Here is a 15,677-nt window from a genome sequence, read left to right on the forward strand (position 1 = left end):
GAACAACTAGTAAAGACCCACCTGAGGATCTGAGGCTGCGAGCTGGCCTGTAGGGGATCAGCATTTAATGTAGCTTGGAGCAAGACCAAGCTGTGTTCTAAAAGTAATTAGGAAAATCTTAAAATCAATTCTAAAATTTATATTTGCTCTTTTTATTGTGGTTCCTTTGATTGCTCACGATCTGCGGATTTTGAGTGTAATAAGTGCCTCTCATGTCTGCAACCTTCAGCAAACTAAGCTAAAATCATTAAGTATATCAGAACCATTTGTAACCCCTACTTAGCAGCTTGCGATATTTTTAATGCGGGACATTTACTTGTGATTAAGTATTTTTTACATTGTGTTTTTTATGTTCTTCTACATGAAGGATGTGAGATCACCGGGGAGGGGGTGCACGAGTGGTATTTGAAAGCACCACATGAAGTGTACATAAACTTCACAGAATTTAATAAATATCTCATCGATCGTTGAACCGCATTTGAATGTTGCTATTCGGAAAACGTGCATAGACGTCGTGCGCAGAATAGCTTTGATCTATGATCAAAGAAAAAAGATTCTTTACTCTCAAAATTCAACTGCAGCAACAGGCAACGTCAGGACGAAGATTTCTTCGCACAGGGGTCCTACCAACATCTCCGCCCACAGAAATGACGTAGGTGGGGGGTTGATCAGCTGATTGTGACCGAACAAATGAACCAAAATAAAACGTTTTTTTTTCTTTTTCAAAGTCGTTAAACTTCGACTGACAGTCCAGGATTTTCAAGTTGGATACTGTTGACATGCTTTATTTGGGTAAGCACACAATATAAAACCTTTTATCACGCTCATATACGTATTAGCGGCATTTGTGCTAAGTCAGTGGCTCCCAACCAGCTAATGCCAGGCCTGTTTGGCTGCTTTGTTAATGTTCTATTGTTACAGGATGTCAATAACAGCTGTCACTGTGTAGCAGGGGAGCTGCTCCCAGAGGTTCAGAGTTGCGTTTGGCATCCGAGCCATGTTTTAACCGTCGGACGCACACAGTTGTCTGTTCATGCTAACGTTGCAGCTAGGCGTTAGCTAGCTAGCCGCATATTCCCACACGACCAGCACGTTATGCTCAGTTGTCGAGATGAAAAATAAGATATGGAGGAAAAAAAAAAACAGATTTCAAATATTGTTATACACATGTCACGTCATCATATTTTCGTTTGCCTTGGTTCTTATTTTGTCAAATCACGTAATTAATATGTGAATCGTAATGTGGTAATGAATTTAAAAAATAATAGTTGTACAAAAAACACCACATTATATGAGTTATCTGATTAGATAGAAAGATAAACAGTTTTAAGATTAAGATAAGGGGCTTGATTTATTCCCAGAGGGAAATTGCAGTGTTGTTCAGTCACTTGACATGGATGACGAAAACAACAAGGAAGGTAACAGCCATTGCATTTAAATGCAAACTTTCAAACAGTAACTAAATAGACTAAATTAAGTATATAAATAAATAAATAAAAGATAGTGGGATGGAATTATAGAACCACTGTACAATGGCTGTAATATAAGTCGAGTGTACATATATTTTTTATTATTAATTGATTAACCCAGCCATCTGTTCATCCATCCATTTTCTGCTTATCATCAAGGGTCAGGGAAATTTATTATTATTATGATTAATAAACTATATTATTATGAGTTATTGTTATATACTTTTTGGAAGTGCTCACAAAAATGTGATATGAATAGGAATATATATATATATATATATATATATTTTCCTGATTTAATTAATCACCCAGTGCATGGTTTTCACTGATATATTCATAGGTTGTCCAAAACAAGCATCAAATTGCATTTTATGAGATATTATTTTAGTGAGCCCAATTACTATTTAAACCTTAAAAACCATGGTAAATACGCAACCACTTTTCATCTGTTTTAGACCTGTTCTACTTTTCAAGTACATATTCTGAAAATATGTTTTACACTGGTGATTTAATTACATTTTTGATCAAAGATTAAACAACATCAATGCCTCAGTTACTTGGCTTCTATGAGGCTCCGTCTATAGCAGCCATCGCTGCCCATTCAGCTGAGTAAACATGTTCTATGGTTGTATGCCGACAGTGTTCACTCAGCGAATGCAGACAATTGGTGTGCTGTGACAGTGGGTGTGAAAAGAGCTCCACGCACCAGCGGCACCAAACTCACTCATGTGTTCAGGTGTGATTTAAACAGTGTAGACAAGTTGTTAAATCGCAATTGGAACACGCATATTTATGTTAAGGTGTAATTGAAGACGTTGTGCTTACGATTTTACAAGTCATCTAATTGTTTCCTCTGCAGATCGTCATCATGGACAAGATTTTGGAGGGCCTCGTGAGCTCTGATCACTCTGTTCTAGTGAAGAGGGCCATTGTGAAGAAGGTAGTGGAAGCAGCGGAGAAAGAGGTGACCGAGGAGCAGTGTCGGGCGCTGTTTACTGTCACCACCCGTCTCATCTTGCTCGGTGAAGATGCCTTCCAGAAGCAGATTGGCTCCCAGGTTTTGGAGGCCTATGCACGCTACCACCGCCCAGAGTTTGAGCGTTTCTTCAGCAAAGACTTTGTCGTCAGTCTTCTCCAGCAGGGCTATGGCCAGCTGAACCACAGAGACCCAGCCATAATAGACTACATTCACTGCTGCCTGCGGCTGCTCATCAGCTGCCCCTCAGTGTTGGAGATCTTCAGCATGATCCAAGTGGAGGTTTTGAGGATGGTGTGTGAACGCCCGGAGCCCGCCGTTTGTGCCCGCCTGAACGCTTTGCTGTCTGACTTTGTGCAGTGCATCCCGAGGGATAAGTCGGGCGTTTTGTTCTGCCAGCAGCTGGTCAGGACCATCAGTTACTTCCACTGCTTTTCCAGCCAAGAGCATGAGCTGAGGGAGTATGTGGGCCAGGTGACCAAGGTTAGCACACTTCTGCAGAACATCTGGAAGGCTGACCCCGCCACTCTGCTCCCCTCACTGCAGGAGGTCTTTGCAATTATCTCTTCCACAGGTGAGACACCTTCATCCCTTCCTTTCAAGATGGCTTTGATACATTGTGATGCAGTGTAGTATTTCATTCTAGAGGGGGAAAAAGCCTTGATTTTTCTTTAGAGTAAGTTATGGGAGAACTGGGTTTAATCGTGCAAAAGGTGGAATAATAATAATAATAATTTTGGATTTTATTCATACATTCGTAAAAATGTGTTGTTAGTGCATGATTGAGCACTTGCAGACAGTTACCATGTTTAATTTTGGTTTGTCGGGGGCCTGCCAATAGCTGACTTTGATTCACTGGCGTACAGGTTGGATGTTAATCCAACAACATTCACTATCATTGACACACTGATTGTTTTATTGTTAAAATATTGTTTTACAAACCAGTTGCTGTGAAGGTGTAGTTGAGTTCAGAACATTTCAGCCGCCGTTTCAGAGACTGAAGTGTGAAACGGCACAAAGTAAACAAACAGACAGGCTGCACTTTCAATGAAAGAGTCGCACTGGCAGCATGTGACAGTGAGCGATGCTAGCAGAGCTTTTGTGGGTTAAAAGGTCAGTCTGCCTTTATTTCAGTGACATTATTCAGGGGAGCTGCACTTGTAAAGTGAACTTCGCTCCATGGTTTACCGTTTCTGGTGGAGAAGACGCAGTCAGAAAAAAATCCACAGATCCACACTCCTCTTTACAGGTGGTACACAAAACAACTGTAGGACACAATAGAGAAGTGAGAGCAACAAAGGAAATGTGGTGCATGATATATTTTGATTATGGAGAGCAGGTCTGCTGTTAAAATCATTTAAATATGTTTCTTAATGTTAGAATAGGTCCACTTGAAGTGTATTAGTGGACTATTATGTATGAAGAAATGAATGTTGTACTCAGATACTCAACACAGACCTTGGATCAGAATTGAGGGTTAAAAACTTTAACAACAATTCTTGCAGACCCCGCTTTTGAGCCCTCCATCTCCCTTGCCAGCCTGGTCCAGCACATCCCCGTCCAGATGATCACCGTGCTCATCAAGAGTCTCACCACAGACCAGAATGTCAAAGACGCGAGCATGACTAAAGCGCTCTGCAGGTAAACCCCACACATTCACGTCTTTTGAGATAAATTACTAATGTTGACAAATTACGTGTGTTCCTCAAGGATGAGTTATGCATTTTTTTTTTCTGTCTTCAGGTTGCTTGAAAAAATATACTTTCACATTTCCCCTGCACATATCGCAAACTGTACATCTCTTTCATGTCAACAATTTTGCACAGCATCTACACTCAACACGCCCTCCTTCTGTCTGTCTAGGATGATTGACTGGCTCTCTTGGCCTCTGGCCCAACATGTTGACACCTGGGTCATCGCTCTACTGAAAGGACTCGCTGCAGTTCAGAAGTTCACAATCCTTATTGATGTCACTCTGCTGAAGATTGAACTGGTTTGTAGTGAGAGCTCCTTGTTTTTAAACATTATTCTTGGCCTCAGGAAGGCTAAATTGTAGAAACTGTGTACTTTTAAAATCTACAATAAAAACTAAAGCTGCTTTCAGACATGCAATCTAGTTCAGACATTTTCCCTCAAGTTTTTCGGGCTGGGTTCTATGTGAAAACGTTAAATGTCCCCAAATGTTGCTCCGGACACTTTCCGGAACTTTCCTGCTAGCCCCCGTCTAGCCCATGTGAGAATACAGCAGGAAAATCTCAGGTAGATTCTCAGTGAGTGTTGGTGACTGTAAACAAAAACACATCTTTCCACAGCTGATTGTCGTCATGTCCTGCCTCATGGATTCTCTAACCAGACGCCACAGAATGTTCTGGTAACGTTCCTGTTGGTGTGAATGCGTCTGACTTGTAGAGTCTTCTGATGTGTTTGTCATATGTAAACGGCAAAACAATTTTTTTCCGGAGTTCATGTCTGAAAACAGTTTAAGTTAGATTGTTGTAGTTCTTCGGTAATATAATTTAAATAAATGTGTTCATGGCATAACGATTATTTTTTAACCCACAGGTATTCAGTCGTCTATGGTACCCTATAGTGCGGCAGGGGGCGCTAGCTGTGCTCTCTCATATGCTGCTGAGTTTCCAGCACTCTCCCGAGGCCTTCCATTTGGTAAGGGATCTCCCGTCTCCTCACAGCCCATTTCCCTCTCATATGGCCACTTTATTGGTTTTCTCATTTTCTTCTCCTCTGGCTTAAATTACTTCAAAGCTGCATAGACATGTCCCAGAACCCCAGGCTTGGCACTGCTCTCCCACTAATGACGTGTGACGCACTGAAATGCAGAGCAATGGCCCTTGAGTTGGCCAATTTCGCTGGTATCTGAAAACACGGAACGGTCTCAAAGACACTCCGAAAATGAGATTGAACTCTCTGCGGGTTCCTAATGTGCAGCCACCCTCTGGCTGACCGTGCCGCAGATTTGTATGATTAATATTAGCAGTGCCTTCCAATGTTTTCAGCACCACAGTGTGCTAATCATTTTTCTCCTCCCTTCATCCCTCACTGTCTTAGGTTATTCCACATGTGGTGCATCTCGTCCAATCCTTGAGGACAGACGGTCTCCCCACCAGTAAAGCTTTCTTGCTGCAGTTCACCGAGCTCATACACTGCATGATGTACCAGTACTCCGGCTTCCCCGACCTCTATGACCACATACTAGAGGCCATCAAGGTAAAGAAGTGCAAGATACCTCATGCTAAAAAGGTTCTTATGTGATATTTAAAAAAACAAACATTTTAACATTTAATAAATAATTAACCCTCTCACAAGACTTGTTGTTGATTTTACCAGTGAATTAATAACCATGGTGCCAAGTTGGTTCGGGATCTGATAGAGTATCTGAATATGTTCTGCCAGGATATCCCAAAACCTGGAGAGGAAAAGATCAAACTGGTGTTGAATCAAAGTGCCTGGACATCGCAGTCAAACTCCTTTGTGTCTGGTCTGCTGAGGCAAGCGGGGAAGTCTGAGACGGGCAAGACGGGCCTGGTCAACCTGGGGAACACCTGTTACATGAACAGCATCATCCAGACCCTTTTCATGGCTACAGAGTGAGTCTCACACATACACACACCCACTTTTTAAGTTTTTATGAAACATTGGATTCAATATGAACCTTCTTTCTCTCAGTTTCAGGAGGCACGTTTTATCGTTACAGCTAAACGGCTCCAACACACTGATGAAAAAGCTTCAGTTGCTCTTTGCTTTCCTTGCGCACACTCAGGTTAGTTTTGCCTTGTGTAACGGATTTACAGAAAATATGGTCACTTGTTGATTGCAACAGTGGGATGACAGTTCGGCGTGTGTGTTTGTCCTATAGAGGGCAGCATATGCTCCCAAAAACTTCTTGGAAGCATCTCGGCCTCCCTGGTTCAACATGGGCTCTCAGCAGGACTGTTCTGAGTACCTCAGGTTTCTTCTAGACAGGTACTGAAGCCCTCCAACAGACTGTGTCAAGTTTGTGTATCGGTTAAGATTTTAAAAAATATATATATTTCCTGTGTTGTTCTCCAATGCCAAATTAATGGACATAATACAAAGTGTGTGCATCGTTTCTGCCTCACTGAGAGCAGAACATAAAAAGTCTGAATATAAAAGTGTTTTTATTTATTTCATAAAAGTCATATAAAGTATTTGGAGAGTTTAGTGTTGGTGACTGGAGCTAAATGGTGTAAACTGTGTTTTCTCAAGAACTACGTGATACTGTAGGACTCAGAACTTGTTGTTAAGAAAAGTGGTGCAAATTATGATCAATACACAATAGTATTTTCTCACGATGTTGATTGTCTCTGTGTCCTGATGTCAAGGTTACATGAGGAGGAGAGAACAATTCAGGTCTTGGAATCGGCTAAGCTAAAGGTGTCCTCCTCCGCTGACCCAAGCGAAAAAGACTCGACAGGTCAGACTCCTCCAGAGGAGGGGGAAGAGTTGCCTTCGGCTCCCGCGGAAACCAATGACGGGAAGACTTTGACAGAAACGATGTTCGGTGGGAAGCTGATCACCGGTATTCGCTGTATGCAGTGCAACTGCATCTCTGAGAAAGAGGAGCCTTTTACAGATCTGTCTTTGGCCTTCTGTCCCTCTGCCACCTCTCAGAATGGCCCTCAGACCGAGGGGCCCCCAGAGCAGCCCAAGGTTCTCTGTCAAGGATCTGTTAATGGTGGCAGTGAAATTCCTGAAGCAGGCAAAGCCGCGGCTAGCAATGTCCCGTTTGTGCCAGTGACAAATGAGCCTCCTCTCTCTGTGCCAGACCTGGTGAACTATTTTCTGGCCCCAGAGACCCTAGATGAAGACAATGCCTATTTCTGTGAGAAGTGTAGCTCCCTCCAGCGGGCAGAGAAGACCTTGAAAGTGGTGTCTGCACCCGAGTACTTGATCCTCACCCTGCTGCGATTCTCGTATGATGCCAAATGCCATGTCCGGAGGAAGATTCTGGACAACGTCACCATCCCGCCACTCATGCGACTTCCAGTACACGGCCCTTCAATGACTGCACAATGTTCCTCTTCTACCTCTTCTTCTCTGCAAGTGGATTCTCTTGAGAGCAGCGAGAATCTGGCCAAGAAACTCAAACCATCTCAGAAAGAGGAGGATGAAGAGGAGAAGGAGAGGATAGATGGAACAGAGCAGATAAATGGAGAAGAGGCCATGCCAGTGCTTTCCGTGCCCTATGTCCTCAGCTCAGTGGTGATCCATTCTGGTATGTCATCCGAGAGTGGCCACTACTACTCTTACGGCCGTAACATCAGCGGAGCAGATGGAGCGCAGCATCCGGCCAATCACTTTGTCCTCGAGGAGGACGTGGGGAATGGCCAGTCCGAGGGAAGCCTCGGCACTTGCTCCGCTCTCTCAATTCCTACTGGACAAGGAGACACAGTCCCCGATGGTATCCAGGAGGCGAGGGATTGGCTGCTGTTCAATGACAGCAGAGTGACATTCACATCCTTCCAATCGGTGCAAAACATTACTAATCGCTTCCCCAAGGACACAGCTTATGTGCTTATGTACAGAAAACAGGCGCTACAAGGGCAGGACGCAAATGGGGGACTCAATGGAATGAGATTGAGTGCTGAGCCTCCACTGCAGAAAGAGCTGCTGGATGCTATTATCAAGGACAATAAGCTGTTTTTACAGGTAAGTGAGGGTCAACCAAAGAAAAACCTACTTCTCCCACAACATTGTGGTACACATTTAAACACCCAGTGACCATAAATCACACCAAATAATGCAAACCAAGTGTGAGGTGATTCACATTTTCTTCCTGCGGAGAATTCCTTTGGATATTCCGGCTGCAAAACTTATTTTTCATGTTTTATTTCATGCATTTGACTTATAACGTCATTACTGCTAACCCCTCCTAAGTGTGAGGTTATCATGTGAAAGTATAGTATTATAAAAGATTGGCTCTTAGAGAAAACAGACAGCTATGGGTCTGAACATAATTTTTTTTTCCTGACTGTACTTAAAGCCAAATCTGAAGTACCCTGTTATACGGTGTCGGGTGTAATTTCACGAGTCATTGAACTGTGTGCTGTGTTTGGTTGACGTTCCACCACACTTGTGGAAGTGGAGTGCATAGCCTCTAGGGGGCGCTGCAACAATGTAAATTGACAACACTGGTGCCCTGTCAGTCACATAGAACTATGACACAGCAAAATTAACACTTTGACATGTATGTGTGGGTGTGTGTATGACTCTCGATTAATAGTTAAAAAATGAACTGATGTGTTAAAAAAATGTCTCCTTCCTTCATGGTGTCAACAGGAACAGGAGCTCAATGCTCGGACCCAGGCTCTCCAGGCCCCTTCATCTTCCTGTTCATTCAGGCCCAACGGTTCAGATGACAATAACCCACCAGGGAGCTGTGGCCCATCTGGAGGAGGAGGAGGCGGAGGAGGGGGAGGGGGTTTCAATACCATTAGCAGACTGGTATTCTGAACGAAATAAACGCTGCAGGAAACCTGCACAAACTGGCACTAAGGGAGTCCTGGCCTGTCAGACAAGAGCCTGAACTGTCATACCACAGATGTGCACATAACCTCAGAGAAAGCGGCACTGAAATGATCTAAGAACACACAAACATACATTGAGTACATGTACTTGTTCTGAAACTAGATTTGATTATGACTTCAATAGTTTTTACACCACTGTACCGCAAGTCAACGTTTAACTATGTTTGTATTTATTTTGTTTTTTTGTGATTTCAGTATTGTAATCTTGAATTGATCCTACAGATTCAAACCGAGGTAGAAAACACCCATTGGTGCGAGTGTGTTCTCTCCCTAAAATGAAAGTAATACGGTGAAGCATAAATTGATATTATAGAAGTAACTTAAATAACCGTGAGTTTCCTGATGACCGTTTCCATTTTACTTTGATTAAACTGTAAAATGTGTCTGGAACATACTCGTGTTAACTGGCTTGTTTATTACCTCACGCAAACATGCAAACACACGGAGGTGCAGAGCACAGCACAGAAGACAACGTGCAACTATATAAGATCAACTTTTTTGGATCTGTCATAGTTCTGAACACGCAGCTCACAAACGTTGTTTTTTCTTTTCTGGTTTGCATGCAGCTTTTTCTTCACAAGCTGTGGAGTTTGATTTTCATCCTTTTTAATGTGTGTGTGTGTGTTTTGGTGTTTTATAGGTTTCATATGCCATGCAATAAATGTACATATGACTTAAATATCATTTCTGAAAAGTAATGGATTAAAGTATATATGTGAAAAGTGAAAACTATGGGACATTAACAATATAAAGAAATTTTCAGTAAGAATATTCAAAGCTGTCCCCATTATCTTAGCTAGTGTGACTCGGGGGTAACTTTAAACATAGGTAGCGGCACATTTTAATGTATTCCTCTGATCTGATCATTCAGGGAGACTTTTGTGTTCAGGCGGATTTTTATGTGCCTTTTGATATTTAATACAGACTCTTGATATATGAGCATATCGGTGGGTGGATATTGAGGACTAAACCATAAATGTAATATTGAGATATGAAAGGACAAATGTTCAAAATAAATGAAAATTCTGGAAGAAAACAACATTATCGCTCAACTGAGCAATGGAAAGACGAAGCAGAAGGTGGTTTCTGGAGACCTTAAATGAATTTATGTGGACATGAACCAAACAGCAAAGCTCCTGTTGTTGTGCTGGAGTGTACCCAAGGGGCTGTGTCACCTTACTTGCCACATTTCGGCATTATTAATCAAAACGAGCAGATGTATCCTCACATTTGTAGCTTTGATTGCAAAATACCTCTTCACAAATGGAAGTAATAATGGACAAAACAGACTGAAAGGAGAACTTGGAAAATCACACGCACTCACTACTCCCGACAGTCTTAGGACATATGACAGTTGTACTAATAATATATTAATTTGCTATGCTATATATTGCTGTGCTATATTTGACCTATTTGCAATTGATCTGTCAAAAGTGCATTTGGAAAAATCAACCAAACCATTACTTTTTTTTGTTGTTGATACGTTAACTCCTGGGGATGGCACATTATTTTGTGCCTTTAAATTGTGTCTCATCTTAGCGAGTAGAGTTATGCAGCCCTGCAACTGCGAATATCATCAGTTGACCACAAGTGTGCTGTCATGCCCACTTAAACAAAAGATTTATTCATCAATAAAGCAACAACAGCAAGAGACAACATTAAAGATGCAGCAAATCTATGGTCTATCTTAGACGTACAAATCTCATGAAGTCTGTTGCACGGCACTGGAAAATAATTCATTAACTTGAATTGGTGTATTGTGTCTGCAGCCTTTTAATTGCTCCCTATTTCTTCATCAATACCGAGGAGGCTGTCGAAAGAGGCAGTGCAGTGTGCCTGTACTATGGAAAAGTCATTAATCACACAGACTAACAGGGAACATCCTCTGGGGGAAGTGTTTATAATTACAATAGCATTCCAGTAAAGATTCCTCAGATACCAAACTTAAGGTCCAGGAGAAGCACGTCTTTGCCAGTGGATTAGACCAGTTATATAGACGCTCTGTTGAGCCCAGGAAATCGATCAGGTTTCGGGAGGCAGATTGATATCAGATTTACAAGTATAACCGTTTCGCCCCCTAACCAATGTGGACAATTAAACCAGTACTGGTAAATAATTTGTTACATCCAAAGGAAGGATGCAAAGGAAAAGGATAAAAATCTTTCAGGGATAGTGTTTGTAATTTTGAGGTCATGTTGATAAGTAAAAAAGTACACAAATGTATTTGATACCTAAAACATACTGGATGCGCAGCTTAATTAGGCTAATAAAATATATATTTAAATATTTTTTGTACAATGATACATAATCGCAGATAATGCAGATAATGCAGAGGTCAATGGATCCACATTCCTTACATAGACATTACACGAGTTCTTCTTTGGGGAATACCCCCCACGCATTATGGATTGTGTCGATGAGACGTGCAGTGATTTATTGGGACCTTCCGGTTCACACCGAGGTGGCTCCTTCCTTTGTCGTTTCCTCCAGCTGTCTGGGGACACTTTTTTTAAATTCACGTAGAGGCGCTTTTTACAACCGCGGCTCATCTATCAAAAATCCCGCTCTTCACTTGTTGTTGGTCGTCTGTAGGGACGGTTTGAACTACATGTCCCATGGTTGAGGCTCCACAGTTTCCCCCTGCACACCGCCGCCTCCCCCGGTTCGTCCTCCAAGACAGCGCTTCAAACAATCCGGGAGTTACGCGAACATAACTTCCGGCTAGAACTTTCAAAGCAAATCTCGTTTGACGGTTTTTTTTTGTTTTTTTTTTTTAATTGACAAAGTTGTGCCTCATGGACACGAGGATCACGTCCAAACTAATTGTAATTAATAACTAGAAATAAACGTGGACAATGCCAGTCGCCGTCGTGTCGAGCAAACCCGTTGAAAGTAACGTTCTTTTATTTTGAAAGCAGCGCCCCGACACGTCCCGTTTCCTCTCGTCCGCTAGCTTGACGCCCCCCGTGTTCCCGAGGAGGGTGAGTTCAGGGAAAGACTGAGCCGCCCTGTCAATCACAATTAAGGAGCCATGGGAGTCAACTGCTAGGGAAGCTCGGCGGGGCCGCTGTGTTCACGGTGACAGCTCGGGTTCCTCCTTTGAAAGAAAAACAACAAAAAAAAACCTGCGCAGAAACGACAACTATGCGCCGGCTCACGGTGGGACATCCGCACCTCCCCTCGCCAACTGGGGAATCGCTCCACTTTGCCGGGAATTAGCATGAGGCGTGACATGTAACCGAGGAAAAAAACAACAAGAAAAACAACCGTAGCGACTTCCAGTGGCCTGCGTGTGTTTGTTTTTTCGTTGGTCGCCTACACCGCGTTGCAATTTGGAACCAAACACACGAGTCGCCCGTTGCTATTTGAACAAAAAGGCGGCGTCGCGGAGGTTCGTGCCCCCCCCCCCCCCCCGGGTCTCAGGATATACCCGTTTATTGGACTGCAACTTGTGGAAGAATTCCGGTTCTGTGCATTGTCAAGGGAAACTCGGTGAGTCCGCACTAACTCGACGCTCTAACTTCCCCGACCAACTTTTTTTATTATTATTTATTTATTTATTTAAAAAGCCTTTTGCGTGCGAACGTGTGTTTTTGTTTCAGGCACAAGAACGAGACGATCCCGAAGAGCAGCGGCGGCGGCGGCGGTCGCCACTCCGAACCGCGGGGAGAGCGAGGAAGGAGCAGCGATGAGCGGGGGGGATGTGGTGTGCTCCGGCTGGCTGAGGAAGTCTCCTCCTGAGAAAAAGTTGAGACGTTACGTAAGTGCACTTCGTCTCACCTTCGTGGCGTCGGAACGAAGTTAAACTGTTACATCGACGCGTCTCCCCATGCACGGCTGCGTGTCCTGGTGACAGACGTGTACGTGTGTGTGTGTGTGTGTACGTGTGTGTGTGTACGTGTGTGTGTACGTGTGTGTGTACGTGTGCAGGCCTCGTCGTCTGTGCCTTTTAACAAGTCCCTGTTTTTGCTGTTGTATTTGTTAGTTGAAGCCTGAAACTGTGTGTGTGTGTGTGTGTAGGTGTGTGTATATAAGTGTGTGTATGTAGGTGCGTGTATATATGTGTGTGTGTGTGTGTGTGTAGGTGTGTGTATATAAGTGTGTGTATGTAGGTGCGTGTATATATGTGTGTGTGTGTAGGTGTGTGTGTGTGTGTGTGTGTGTATATGTGTGTGTGTGTGTATATGTGTGTGTGTGTATATATGTGTGTTTGTGTGTATATGTGTATAAATATGTGTGTATAAATGTGTGTGTGTGTGTGTGTGTGTGTGTGTGTGTGTGTGTTCTCTGAGCTCAGTTTGTAAACTGAGTGTGACTTCACCATGAGTTAGCCAGTAGTAAGGCTGCGGTGTTGTTCAGGGGGAACTGAAGTTGGGGGCACATGGCTGGTGTTTTGAGACTTTTTTTTTTTCTCCCATGATGGGGCTGTTACTTCCCAAACGTTTTGGTTTTTTCCCCCACAGCATTTCCCCCCATGGCTGTGTGTGGATATGATGTTTTATTTTTCCCCTGAAGAGTAACATAATAAGCTGGTTGCCCCGAGAGGAATAATGTCTTTGCAGTCACAGTTCGTCACGCCAATGGTTAAAACGGGTTTACGCGGCAAGAAACAGTGCGTTGAAGGATGACCAATTTCCCCTGCACCGTTTCAGACAGCGGCTGTTAGTGAGTTGTCAGATGTACATTATGAAGTGTTGTTTGTCACAGCCACTGTAACAATTAGTGTTTACTGCTCCACACTGACTGATGAACTTTCACACTCGTGTTACTCACACAGATCCCCATCTGATGTTACATGCTCCCAAGTGATGTATAATTTTTGTGGAGGATATTCTAGCAGTGTGATTGCCACTGTTATGTGTGCAATGGTTTCGTAAGCCTTCAACAGCAAGCAGGTGAATAACTTGCTACACGCTTTACTTGTGGACCAGTGGGTATCTCTGTTATTGATGTTTGAATTATGAGGCCCGCAACTTGAGAGGAGGATATGTTTTCATACACACCACAAGTCCAATGAAATGTTTCCTCTGAGAGCAGTAGAACTTAAATTGTGGCAGAAACACGAGCTGTCCGTCATTAGTGATCGATTAGTGTCTGACTTAAGGAAGAGGAGGACAAAATCCTACTTCACTACTTGATTGTGAGAGTTTTCCTGTGTTAGAAAGATCAAAACATTTTAACTGCCAGGGGTCACCATATGAGGTGGGTGGGGCCTTAAAGTTCCCACGTCGGCTTGTGTATCACTTCCACATTACTCGATATGATCTCCAAAAACCAAGTACTGTCATAATGACCTAGAATTGCTCTTTCTCAACCTGTGTTGTGAGAATCATGCGAGCATCTTTTGATGCTCCTTACTATCAAACAAGATTATTGTTTTTGTTTTTTTATAATTTAAACCATGGCGGTTTGTTGTAGTGGGCCTTTTTTGTTGAGAAATTTAAAATCACTGGTTGGCCATGACAAGTCAGTAAACAAAGTCAACATGGGAAGGTTTAGGTACCTGCTACTACTCACCTCCATTTTTTTCCCAGACTTCTGTTCTGTTTATCGTAACATATAGTGACATTCACAAAAGACCGTGTTGGCTGCAGAGGCCAATTCTATAACAAGAGCTAAAACCAAAAATTATCATTATGGACCAATAATCATCACATTTCAAACCCCATTTCTACACTGACTTTATGGTGGATACTCGAGCCATCAGGTTAAGACTTCACATCGACATCACAAGGTTGGCCCTGAAAAAAACGTCCATGCATAGAATATTCACATACACTTTGAAGTTGGTCTCCCAGCGTCAAAGTAGTTTTTCACCGCAGTTCATCAACTTGATTGGCAAATCAAACTATATTCTATATTCCATGTTGCAATACAGCCACAAGATTTTATGTGATTTGCAAGTGGCCTTTTCTCCATTCACATAATACTGATTAACAGATAAGTGGGTGGTTGGTACATGGTTCCCCTCCCCGTGAAAGGCCACAGTGCTGGTCACATGAGGCTGTGTAATCTGCAGAACCGCTGACTGTCCTTTTTTTTGGCAGATGACAAATTGTTCGAATGTTACCTATCTGGCAACTCACCACCAGCTGTTTGAGTGGATGCCCCCCCCCCCCCCCCAAAAAGAGAGTTGTGTGGTTTTTATTCTGAAATAGAAACCACACAACTGGCAATGAAGCATTGTGGGTTTTATACGGGAAAGGATTATTGGGAAACGTTTAGGGCTGAATCTGGGAATTGTTTTGGTATTTCATTGGTTGCATCTTTTTTCTATTGTTGTGTTTGAAAAGAACTGTGTCAAGAGGAAGAACTTACTGGAAGTATTCTGCTTTTAACTTTGTTTCCTTGGATGACAGAGCAAAAACTGTAATTGGCTCAATGGTCATCTTACTTTTTAGTTACATTCCTGTTATGTTTAAAATGAATTAACTTTGCTAAACCAAGATTGAGCAGTTAAACTTAATAGGCAGTAAACTTTTTATGCACTTATTTCTCACCAAATAGTTTGTCAACGAGGGTCTGATAAAGGAATTAATAAAGCACTGGTTTGATAAGCACTAATTGAATTGGAACTGATACAAATCATTTGACTATCCGCTTGTAATGATACTGCTAATCCCAATTCTTATATTCCATCATATTTGGCCTTTAAAATTAATCAGA

General features: G+C 42.6%; 2 protein-coding genes across 11 annotated transcripts in view; both read left to right on the plus strand.

Moving 5' to 3' along the window:
- Nucleotides 1-594: 594 nt before the first annotated feature.
- On the plus strand, nt 595-9,401 carry usp38 (ubiquitin specific peptidase 38). Of its 3 annotated transcripts, XM_035636740.2 has the most exons (12): nt 595-652; nt 729-792; nt 2,329-3,019; nt 3,951-4,086; nt 4,309-4,438; nt 5,008-5,109; nt 5,512-5,670; nt 5,857-6,050; nt 6,130-6,223; nt 6,320-6,426; nt 6,807-8,133; nt 8,764-9,401. In XM_035636740.2, exons 3-12 carry the CDS (start codon nt 2,338-2,340, stop codon nt 8,935-8,937), a joined length of 3,105 nt encoding a protein of 1,034 aa, XP_035492633.2. In that variant the 5' UTR covers nt 595-652; nt 729-792; nt 2,329-2,337; the 3' UTR covers nt 8,938-9,401. The 3 variants fall into 3 exon arrangements, with proteins under 3 accessions (XP_035492633.2, XP_035492632.2, XP_035492630.2); XM_035636739.2 differs by having other exon boundaries at nt 621-792; XM_035636737.2 differs by lacking the exons at nt 595-652; nt 729-792 and adding an exon at nt 2,188-2,205.
- Nucleotides 9,402-11,965: 2,564 nt separating this feature from the next.
- The window catches only part of gab1 (GRB2-associated binding protein 1), a 52,150-nt gene continuing 48,438 nt past the window's right edge, over nt 11,966-15,677 (plus strand). For 2 of the 8 annotated variants that reach the window (XR_004794191.2, XR_004794192.2), the window contains exons 1-2: nt 11,966-12,503; nt 12,614-12,771. Coding sequence is in view for 6 of the 8 variants with exons in the window: in XM_035636774.2 (XP_035492667.1) it covers nt 12,700-12,771 (72 nt within the window). In the remaining 2 variants the exon portion in view is untranslated. The remainder of the gene's footprint in view (nt 12,504-12,613; nt 12,772-15,677) is intronic. The other 6 variants (XM_035636774.2, XM_035636777.2, XM_035636775.2 and 3 more) reach the window with 4 other exon arrangements.

The sequence above is a fragment of the Scophthalmus maximus genome, chromosome 8 (genome assembly GCF_022379125.1).
Source record: "Scophthalmus maximus strain ysfricsl-2021 chromosome 8, ASM2237912v1, whole genome shotgun sequence".
NCBI lineage: Eukaryota > Metazoa > Chordata > Actinopteri > Pleuronectiformes > Scophthalmidae > Scophthalmus > Scophthalmus maximus.